The sequence below is a fragment of the Gigantopelta aegis genome, unplaced genomic scaffold, assembly GCF_016097555.1.
Source record: "Gigantopelta aegis isolate Gae_Host unplaced genomic scaffold, Gae_host_genome ctg7044_pilon_pilon, whole genome shotgun sequence".
Classification (NCBI taxonomy): Eukaryota; Metazoa; Mollusca; class Gastropoda; order Neomphalida; family Peltospiridae; genus Gigantopelta; species Gigantopelta aegis.
In genome coordinates this window covers 600-13117 of record NW_024535508.1, presented here as the reverse complement: position 1 = coordinate 13117, position 12518 = coordinate 600, and the positions used below count along the sequence as shown (strand labels likewise).

The window sequence follows — 12518 nt, the reverse complement described above, 5'->3', positions numbered from 1 at the left end:
CTTGATTCTTATTGGACGGTAAGCATAAAGTAATAGTATCTATTTTGTTATTTGTTAACTATGTTGGCTACTTGGAAAAAAAATCTTAAATGTAATATTATGTTATCTATTATGCATGTATATGTCAGCATGCAGAGTGGTTTTTTGTATATGTCAGACGCTACATCCCAGTGGTAAATGATTGAATGGTTTCACAAAAGGTGCAAGATTAGCATATTTGATCCATAGTACATAAATCTTAAACATTAAATGTTAATGTTTATGGTCAAAATCTCCCAGATCCAGAGTTTGAACTACCTTGCTTAATTTGAAATAATGCTATATACAGAGCCAAAGGCAGACATTCCATTCCAATTCTATTTCCATCACTCAATGAATTGTGAAGCACGAAGCACAAGCACTGCGAGCAATCTTTACAATGGAGCAAAGTGACATGTTTTCAGTTAGGGGGGAAATATAGGATTTTAGTTTGTTAAATATTCTATCAAAAGGATGGAAAACAGAATTGGCATTGGATAATATGGCAGAATATGAAATTACAAAGTAGAATTGGATTTCACATTCAGCTTCCATAGCTTTACATATTTGTGCTGATGCTTTTCCCTCAAGGATCTACTTTACTAGCTAGCTTTAGCTATACCCTATACCCTAAATTTAAAACCATAAAGCTAAAGTGTTTGAGCAAGTCACAAATATGTGTTTTTTGTAAGTGCAGTCTGGCTATGAATTAGAGATAAGTATTAAAGTATATGGCTCTCCCATTATAATGTCCCATGCAGGAGTGTGACATTCCTACAGAAGCTGTAGAGGACATTCCAATTCCTGTTTCTTATTTCTAGTGCAAACACTTGCGTATTTAAAATCAAACATCCGCTTTAATACTTCTTTATAATGACAAGAAAGTGGTCCGAGTTTATCAGAAAACCTTGTTCATGTTAGTAAGTGGGCGTCTGGGGACGAGACTAGCTTCAATTGTGTCCTAAAAATAAAGTGTAGCGATATATAGTTATAATCATTTGTAATATACACCTATATTCATGGTCCAAAACAATTATGAGACTGCGTGACACGGTGTGTGTGTCCCAGAGAATAACTTGCTCAATCTATGCAGAGAGGTAATTACTCTTTTAGTGATAATGAAATAAGAAACACTTCTGAATGAGGCTCCTGCACTTGGATATGAACCCCATCAATGTGTGCTGTTTTTGTTGTAAGGGAAATGGTTCAGTCAGTGAATAATCAGCTTAATTTTTTGCCTTAACTTGCAGTTGAATAATCAACTTGGTTTTTCAGTTAAATATTGACTTTTTTGACAAGATATTAACTTGATTTTCATTTAACTGTTGATGAAATCATCTTGATTTTGTTTCGAATGAAAAAACTCTAGAGGACAAAAAAAAATAACATTGATACGTATTATTTCTCAATTATTAAGCCAATTTTAAAATCAATTTTCTGATTGATTTACTGTTTCACCAATCCATATTACAAGCTGATTGTTTGGAGTGGACAAGGGCTTGTTAGCCCTACACTTAGAGTTTAGGGAACGATTTAGTTAAGAACAATAGATACTGTTTCCTACTACACCCTATAATCAAAAAAATTCTTAAACCACTTAGGGCTAACACTGTCAAAATAATGTCATAGTCACATCCACTCCAAATAAATCAAGGTACCATTCATTCCTTGCAAAACTAATGTTAATGCAGTATTGCTGAAGCCACAAATCGATAGAATAATCAGTTTTAAAGCAAGACAGGCGTGTTGAAAATATTTTCTGCATTATTTTTGGGATACTATAAGAGAATAAAATAAAGAATACGTCATAGAGTAGCAAGCTGACATGCTATTAATATGGTGTACATTGAGGACAAAAACAAAACATGATACAGATTCTTAAAAAATGATTCTCATAGCAGAAATGAAGGATGCATACTTTATTCTCTTTGCTATATATAGCAATATATTTTAAGAAGTTGTTATAATAGTGTAACTGATATATGTACATTTACATCTAATGTTCTATTAGAGATGAAATTATTATTATCAAACCTCTTGTGGTAATGGCGACTCGCTTTTAGCTTTTAGAAAAAAGGAGGAAAAGATTGTAAGTTTATTAATAAATATTACAGTATAACTACATGTGATAGAATAAAATTACAACTATATTATAAAGTACACATATGATAGGAAAAAAGTACTTAAGGAACAGACTTCAGAGCTCCTTTGTGACTCAATTTGTTCATCAAGTTATAGTTTTTTGCTTTAGTGTTTAGTTTAGTTTGATCTAGGTATTGTAATCACTATTGATGCTATTAAACATTGATTAGTTTACATACATATTACCACACAGAAAATAAAAAAATAAAAATATATTAATAATAAATACTCTAGCTATGTATTGCATGCTATTAGTAACTAATAAGCGTGAGCATAGTGGTTTAAGCATTTCATTTATAATTTACAGCTTAGTATTTAGGGTCTAGGGTCTATGGTCTGGTGTCTATGAATATGGTTAGCTATACTGTGTGTATGCGACCAAAAGTTTTTTAAAGTACATGCACAATCTGCGTACTAATAGTTGTTACCAATGAACACACCACAGTTACATAAACAATTGTTATATTTTCGATCATTCTATGAAGCTGGTCACTATATGTTCATAGTACTAATTTCAATACTTGAATAGTGCCTAATTATTGCTATTACTTATTACATTACATGTGAAAATAAAAAATAGCAAGAAACAAATGGAAAGAATAAAGTTAATGTAGTTTTGTATTTGTAGTATAGTCTAATTGTTTCTGTTAGTTATATAAATAATCCTAATTACATCCTATCGTTTTATATCAATATTATCACTTGTGTATTGTGTAGTAAGGAGTTGTTTTACTATTATATAGGACTATGAACTTTGGAAGTCTGCTAGAGATGGACATTTAGAAAATACAAAAACAAGCTCTTCAGAAAGGAGCAAACTTCAAATGTCGTTTCACTGTAAAATCCTATTAGTTAACAATTAACATTAAAACTACTGTTGTTACTTGTGTCTACTAACTTAAGTAATTAATAAAAAATATGTAGATTTATGAGCATTAATTCATATTTTTCAAGGACTAAATATTAATTAAAAACTTCAACATTTACACAATTTTTAGTAATTATTATTCTTTGTTAAAGAATTAATAACAGAAACAAACTATACATGTAATATTGACTTATAGTTTAATGAATGAAATCCATTATATTGTGTGATAATAATGTCTTAATTAATGATATATATCAATCTAAATTAATAGCTTGTATTGTGTATATACAAAATATGTAATTGGATTTTATTTCATATATTAAAATGTGCTTGTTTATATTATAGATTAATGCATGGTAAAGGTCGTTATGAACGAAAACACACCTCATACTGTAGCTTACATCAATGGTCATAACACAATAGTGGAGTTCTTAGAAAATGCAGGTGCTACTCTGACTATGTAAGTATATACATATATGTAGTTGGAGTCAATATTTAGTATAACTCAAGCATTGTCTGCTACAGATATAATATACATATACATACTTACATTAAAATGTCTCCTATTTATTACTCAAGTCCTTATACACATAACAATAGATTTTAATAGACAATTATTATGACATTTATCAATATAATTGTTGTTTACCTATGTTCTGTTTTTCTCTACATTACCTTTCTTTTAATATTGTTATGTAAAGTTAGTAACTATCATTAGTTTAAAGTATATCATGTGACACTAAGATATAACAGTGTTACCAATTGCCTCCATATACCATTTCCAAAGAAATATTTAGGATTATATTATGGTATTTCACAGCAGTCATATTCATTTTAAAAAAAATTCTTCAAAAATATTAGAATTGAAAAATAATTGTGGCTGTATAAGAGTTATATTAGAGTGAACATTTACCATGCTCTGTTACCTTATCTTATATCTAGTTATAAGACTAAATTGAGCCAGCCAGTATTCGCCAGTAACGCCAGTAACTGTACTTTCATAGATAGGATATAGCTATACAGCACTGCACATGGTCATGTACTTTAGACATAGTTAACAATGGAGCTTCTGGTTTATGAAATTATAGCAACATGGCATTTTATGTTCCTATTATATACTGTAGCATTTATTATGATGCATATTATCTCTATTACTTATTGTGATTTTATAGGATGAGATAATGTTGGCAGCTGCTGTAAGAGGACTAAGAGATATAGTGAAAGAAGCTATTGAAATGGAAGCAAATGTAAATGATCAACACTTAGATAGAGTAAGTTAACATTATTATAATAATTATTGTGTTCTTGTATGAGAATAGTTAATTTATTTCACATTTATAAGTTTATTTTAAGTAAACAATTTTCATGAGAAGTCAGATATACAAGACTTATTGCTTGAAAAGAAAAATTTTTTGGATTGTTATACAATAACTCAAAACATAATGAGCTATATTGTATATGTCATGACATTGTAATATTAGGAATCCATATGATACTAGGACATTGAAATAGTTTATGTGTAGATACCAGCAATTGAAACCAAAGTATGATACTAAAAGCCACAATGTGCATGTACTATAAGAATGCACAATACACTATATATTTTACTTGTAGGTTATGTTATTAAAATATAGTAGTAAACAGTGCATTAGTCTAATGTCAGTTATTATATTAGAGTCTCCAATGCAGATGTTCCATTGACAGTCAATATATCAAAACTACATGCAGGTCATCTTTGCAGTTATACATTGTTAACATTATGAACTAGCTACAAAATACCAAAATACAATCTTGTAGTATTACCAAGATAGACAAAAAAATATGCTACTAAGTCATTCATCAACAAAGTAACGTGCTTCATCTATGTACACATGAATTTCGATCTGTTACTAATTCTATACTTATGATGTTCAATATTACTGTGATACTTGGTATACTATAACTGATTACCAGACTTAGTTTATATTCTCTTACTGTAGTATTTTCATTCACATTCTTGTTGTTTTATTATTAGGATGGGATACAGCTTTGCATTTAGCCTCAGGTAATGGTCACATTGAGACAGTCCAATTTCTCTTATTATATCAAATGCAGATCCTAATATTCATAACAGGGTCAGTGTGTAATTTGTGCATAGTTTTATATTACAACATGTACATATTTGTAGTATTACCTATCTATAGTATGTTTGTACTGACTTAGGACTCTACACACATAAATAACTTTGTCTTCTTTTAAGATAATGATAGTACACTTTCACAAAATGGGTATTTTGAAAGAATATTAACTTCTTTGCAAATAGGGAATGTATTTAACTAATAACCTCCATACAATGTCAAAGAAAATACATTATAAATTACAAAAAAGCTACCTATTATCATAATAAAGTAGTAAGTTATCATAGTTTCAAAACACACTAGATACAAGACTAGGAAGAAATTGGCAGTGCTCTTTCCTATTGCTATTGATTAAGACTTAAGGAATGTTGGTGTAACTTTTTGTTTAAATTTTGTGATCAACAATTTTAGTCTATTTTTGGTAATTTAATTATATCAATTATTAACAGATAAGTTGTTAGTGTTATCACTAACAGTATTCACAATGTGAGATGTACCACTTATTGTCTAAATCAGAGTGTCATATCCTTTGTACTATATCAAAAATTGTATTAGCTATTTTCTTTGTTTTTCTATCATTGGTCAGATCTGATGTGGTAATATAATAGCTTTGATAACCTGCACTGATGACTGTTTATTGGCTATATAGTTTATAATTCCTATGATATTTGTAATTGAATAACTTTTCTCTTTTTTTCTAGTATGGACAAAACACCAGCACATGTTGCTATACAGGAGGGACGTTTTGATGTTCTAAAGTTATAATTGAGGAGGGACAAGTTAATATAAATGCTACAGACAAAGTAAGTCATATTACAGTTACATTTGAGTTTGAGTTTCGATAAAAGACATTTAATGTTTATTCAGTATTGATACCAACCTCTCAATACTCATACTGTCCACTTTTTTTGATAACATGTTGGAAAAAATATTCAAAGAGCAATAATCCAAAATCTTTCACAGTTTGAAAAGTACTAAAACCCAATTTAAGTGACAAAATCCTACATTAGGAACATTTTAAAACTATGATATATATTGATAGTACAATCCATTGATAATAAAGGATGAATTTCTTAGATTTTCTGTTATACTTTGGCAAAATCAGAAACAACAATGAAAGGAATTAAAGAAATGTCAACCCCTGCAATAAGTCATAATGTTGCTAGCTTAATCAAGTTCTAACTATAGATTTCCTTACTAGCTATATAGTGATGCTGTCCATACATCAAGATTTCTAATATTTCTTGATCTACAGCAGCTTTTTCTCCAGAAATAACCTTAAATTTCCCACTAGAACAGGTTTGTTCACTGTGGAGTAAAGCTCTTTAGTCAGTTCATCAACATTGCTATGATATCTTTATTATATACTGAAATTGATTACCAGACTTAGTTATATCCTCTTACTGTAGTATTTTGAAATTGTAGTAGTCATATTTTCATTCATATTCTTTGTTGTTTTGTTATTAGAATCAGAATGCAAGTTTGCATTATGCTTCACTTAATAATCAAAATGAGACAGTCCAATTTTCTTCTACAATCAAATGTAGATCCTAATATTTATAACAAGGTCAGTGTGTATTGTATATAATTTATATTTCATTTATTATCTCTACTACATGTACATATCTGTAGTACTACCTGTCTAGTAAAACATTATATAGATCAAAGCCAATGCAATGAGTGCATTTAAGTTAACCTTTTCTTACCATGCAATAATGTTTCAATGAAATTCATGTGAATAGAAATTTTTGCATTGCATCTTTAACTGGAAAATAATTGAAAAACAATCATATTAACATTCAAAATTATTCCTTTTTGAAAGTAATGACTTAATCTTTACAACAAGAACAATTTAACTATGATATATGTTGATAGTACACCATTAGTTACAAAGGACATAATTTTCCAGATTTCCTGCTGTTACTATCAGAATTGACATTTTCTTTACTTACTTTCATTACCTAAATTCCAGTTTTTACCTGCAACATGTCAAATTCTTGGTAACTTTTTACACTTCTAACTCAAGATATCATGTATAGCGTTTGCTATCTCCATACTTTAATATTATATGTCTGAATATATATATATATATATATATATATATATATTATATATTATGAGCTCTAGCTTATGTCTATTATATTCAGTTGTGATAAAGGGAGTTATATATTAATCTATAATCTTAGTATAGTAAACAATGTTATTAACATTCAGACAACAATAGTCTAATTTATCATATTATATAATTGTATTATACATAAATGTTGGAGCTCCATGCTTATTATAATGGCTTCAAAATTTTGTTCATCATAAAGCAATATTTTACTGTTTTTAAGTTCAATTGATAGTACAAATTATCATACATTTTATAATTGTTGTAAGTAGCCATGTAGTATCATATGAGCTAATAAGATTGTCCTCATTGTCATACTAATGTATAGCTAATGTAGAGTAAATCGCTTTGAAGTCACTGGTGTTTTATATATATTGAGTTTGTAGATCTAACTTTTAACACATGTATTTGAGGTCACTTCTAGAAGTCTAACAATACAATATGTAAAACGTTAGTGTGTTCTTACATGAAATAAACTTGATCAATACTAAGATTGTTTTGGACCATGTGTGTATGTATATTTGTTATATGTGTCCACAACATATGTAACAAGTTTAATGTATTTCATTTTATAGTGGGGACTTAGTCCACTTCATTAGCATACTGGAAAGGTTATCATAACATTGTTAATCTCTTGTGTTCTTTTGGAGGAGATATGGACCAAGTTAAAATGTAAGTGATAAATATAATAATATATTTAATATATATGATGACATGGACATAGTGATCTTACATGTTTTGATATATTATAAACATGACCTAATTATATATGTGGGTACATGTCACAGTTATAATAAATTATTTATTTTAACAGGATGACTTACTTTTGACTTCAGCTGAAAATGGTGATATAGAAAACGTAACTCAAGCAATTACATCAGGTGCTAATGTCAATGTTCATCATCCTAAGAAGGTTAGTACACTAATTAAATAGTAATAAATTACTGTTGTTTGTTAGTTTTTACCTTTTAAAGCGATATATTCTATAACAAAGGAGATGAGTCGCAGATATTTAAAAGCTTTAGCCCCACTCACTCTTGTAGACATTGTTTTATTCAGAAGCCAGTTTAACCTATCTTTCTATTATTAAATTCTATTGACCCAACTTTTAATGTCAACTTAATTTGACTAAATAATACATATATTAATCCTTAAAAGAGAATTCTGGTATTCACTACTAGGTACTACTAGGTTTGTAAATCATGGTACAAACTTGAAGTTATCTGGTGGGGTGTTACTAAGAGATGTGGTTAGAAAATGGTGTGGCTATTAATAGCACTAGTAGTCATGATCAAAATATGAATATTATTAATACCTACAATGTTACAGTTGTTATACTAATACTTGTTGCTGAGTGTCTAAGCATAAGGTAATTAATGTGAATGGTTCAGCAAAATCTTACCTTACATATATCATAACTATAATTATGTATATATGCCTTTCAGTCACACTTATAATAATGTGGTAATTGCTTTACCATGAACACAGAACCACACGTAACACAAAGCATGTAATCAATTCTGTTTGCAGTAAAAAAATCAGACATATTTAAAACAATTAAAAGAAGTGTCTAAGACATTTAGAGAAATGTAAAGGTGAATAAGATCAAAGACTAAGTTAGAAGCTAAGTATACAGAAATTATGCTACAAATGCTAAAGTTTATTTTTCGTTAAATTACCCTATCACTGCATAAGGCAAACCCTGTGTATTTATATATTCCTTGTATTTACACAATACTGTAGTCTCAATAAACGTTTATAAATTAATAAATATAACTGTGGTAGCTATAGTTAATTTTTCACTATCACACTTTACCACACTAGACAGTTTTTTTAAGCCTGTTTTGGACTGTGTTTGTATGTAACATCAAATGTCTATTTTTGTACATTATTGTATCAATATATGTGAGTGTTAAAAGTGGTGAATCAAATTTAACTGCATGTAACACTGTCAATGTACTTAGCTAACCAGACTTTCCACTATATCAATATTGTTTGTAATATTCTATAAACTTTTTTGCTATTATAAACAATAATAACTACTTGTTTACTTCCCCTAGGATCAGATAACAGCTCTACATCTAGTTTCCAAAGGAGGTCATTATAACATCGTACAGCTACTGCTAAACTTCAAAGCAGATCCCAATATTTGTGATGAGGTCAGTGTATATTGTTTGTAGAGATTACTACATGTTACTTTCTTTACATCAGTAATTAATACATAAGAATGTTAAGGTGTGGCTGTTATAAATTTCTACATCAACTTGTTGTTTAGAATTTTGAGAGTAGATGATTAACAAACACAATCAGCTGCAGCTATCAGTAGGTGTGGCCTTTTATAATAATACATAAACTTGAAGCATATTGGTGTTCATAGAGATATCATTAGTATTGTGTGCCATTTGTGTTAGAATGTTCTGATGATTGTAGTAGTAATCTCATTATACTATACTTTTCATACTGCTTCTAGATTTCCGCCCCAAAACCTAAACACTAAATGCTTGAGTAGAAGAAAAACAGTCAGTAGTGAGCCACTCAGATTTTAATTATAAGACAGGAACACACCATAAACTAGACATGTAAATAAATAAAAAGTTGATGTTATCTTAGTGTTGCCAAAAAAATGGTATTGTGGTTATTAATAGTACTGGTAGTCCGATCTAAATATAAAACATTGCTCATGTTTGTATCAGACAACATGTTACAATTGTTATACTAATTCTTGTGTTAATATAATAATTATGTAAACCAGCTCTTCTTATCATTAAACATTGTAAATTAATTAATATATCTGTGGGTAGTTGTAGTTGTTTTTTTCATTACATGTACTTCATAGTAACAGTAGGAGAATGAAGCATAAACTGTGGATGTTGAACAAGCTTATGTCATCCATGGATGTATGTTTTTTCCCCAGACATTAAACATCCCTAAACCCTCAATATATTAATGTGTGGTGGGCATTACTACTTAAGTAAGTTGTGGTTACGTTAAAAAGACACTGTTATCATTAATTCTGATGGGCAAAAGAGTAATGATGTCATGAAGTGATGTGCCTCATCTATCCATAAAACATCTAAATTACCTGTGTTTACTAATATAACTAAACCTTCATTAAACATTAAAGTTTCACATTGATGTCACACTAGACATATATTGTGATTTCTTGCCAACAGCTTGAGATTATTGAAGAATAACTTCTCTGTCTGTAAAAGGCTGTTACATATATATATATATATATAACACATACATATATATATATTGCATGTCAATGGTGTGACTAATAAAATTCATATATACTAAGTTCAGATGAAATACGTTAGATACACCCACTTTTTTTCTAAGAAAAATAATATTAACAATCTGGACAGAGAGAACTGTTTGTTAGCTATTTTACAAAATGACATTATGATTACATTTACAAAGTTCACTTCATTCTATTGCAGTAGTAAAAAGTATATAACTTCCATAATATTCTATAATGAAATTCCATTAACAGTGTCTCTGTAGCAGACACATCTATCTATAAAGAACTATAAGCATGGAACGAATACCTTTGTCAGTGGTTATAATGCGTTGAAAACCTTATACCTTATAAATGTAGTCATAAAGCCATGTTTAAATATTTATATCGTGTTAATAGAATTGATAATCATTATAAGTGTGGTAGTTACAGTACATTTGTGACATAAATGCTCTAGTTTATTATTATGGCTAAATGACACTCATTTCATATCTTAGTCAGTTTCTGTGTTTTTGTGTCCTGTCATTGATCAGGTTTGGCATGAAAATAGAACAGTTATGATCATCTGTATTGATGTCTGTTATATTGACTATATAGTTTTTGTCTGATGGTTGCTGTGCTTTTGCAATTGAATACATTTTCCACTTATGTTTTCTAGTATGGACTAACACCAGGGACATCATGCATCACAGAAGGGTCATGTTGACATTCTAAAGCTATTAATTGAAGTGGGACAAGTTGATATAAATGCTACAGATCAAGTAAGTAATATTATAGTTATTTATGAATTATTCATTTTAATGTTATTTTCAGCATTGGTTATGGCATTCTATAAACTATTTACTTCTATTTCACAATGATCTGTCAGTGATTGCCACTCATAGATCTATTTATATGGGATAAAAAAACTGTACATAGCTAAATTTAAAATGTAGCACCTTGTTGTTATGTGGTGTAGTCATAATCATAGATCAAATTTCACACAGTAAACCTATAACTATAGTTAGTATAATTATTATAATTTAATAACTTTTCCTCTATTCTTTTGTAGCATGGACTAACACCAGCACATCATGCATCACAGAAGGGTCGTGTTGATGTTCTAAAGCTATTAAATGAAGTGGGACGAGTTGATATAAATGCTATAGATAATGTAAGTCATATTACAGTTACTTATAAATTATACATTTTAATATCATTTTCAATATTGATTATGGCATTCTATTAACTTTTTAGCCTGTTTCTTTGTTTGTCATGTCTTTGTCATTTGTGGAATTTGATGTCATTAGACTAAATAAAACATTGTATTGCAATCATTAATGACTTAGTTCTATTTCACAATGCTCTGTCAGTGACTGCCACTAATAGATCTATTTATATAGGATAAAAATTTACCTAACTAAATTTAGAATATAGAACCTTGTTGTTATGTAATGTAGTCACAATCATAGATCAAATATGACATAGTAAAACAATAACTATAGTTAGTATAGTTATTATAATTATTATAATTTAATAATTTTTCCTTTTATTATTTTCTAGCATGGAAAAACACCAGCACATCATGCATCACAGAAGGGTCATGTTGATGTTCTAAAGCTATTAATTGAAGTGGGACGAGTTGATATAAATGTTACAGACAAAGTAAGTCATATTATAAATTATAACGTTTTAATATTATTTTCAATATTGATTATGGTATTCTATTAACTTTTTAGCCGGTTTCTTTGTTTGTCATGTCTTTATCGTTGGTGGAATTGATGTCACAAGACTAAATATAAAATTGTATTGCAATCATTAATGACTTAGTTCTATTTCACAATGCTCTGTCAGTGACTGCCACTCATAGATTTATTTATATGGAATAAAAATTTACCTAACTAAATTTAGAATATAGAACCTTGTTGTTATGTAATGTAGTCACAATCATTGATCAGATTTACATATTAAAGCAATAATTATTAAAGACATTTAATGTTTATTCAGTATTGATACCAACCTCTCAATACTCATACTGTC

The 12518-nt window shown here is 29.0% G+C and overlaps 1 protein-coding gene across 1 annotated transcript; it reads left to right on the top strand.

The window, feature by feature from the left end:
• Window positions 1–4200: 4200 nt before the first annotated feature.
• LOC121366766 (serine/threonine-protein kinase TNNI3K-like) lies at window positions 4201–12143 on the top strand (the record flags this gene model as incomplete). The annotated part of the gene is made up of 5 exons (XM_041491086.1): window positions 4201–4299; window positions 8073–8171; window positions 9319–9417; window positions 11551–11652; window positions 12042–12143. Coding segments are annotated over 5 exons (501 nt in total), but the record flags the coding sequence as incomplete, so codon positions are not given.
• Window positions 12144–12518: the final 375 nt, after the last annotated feature.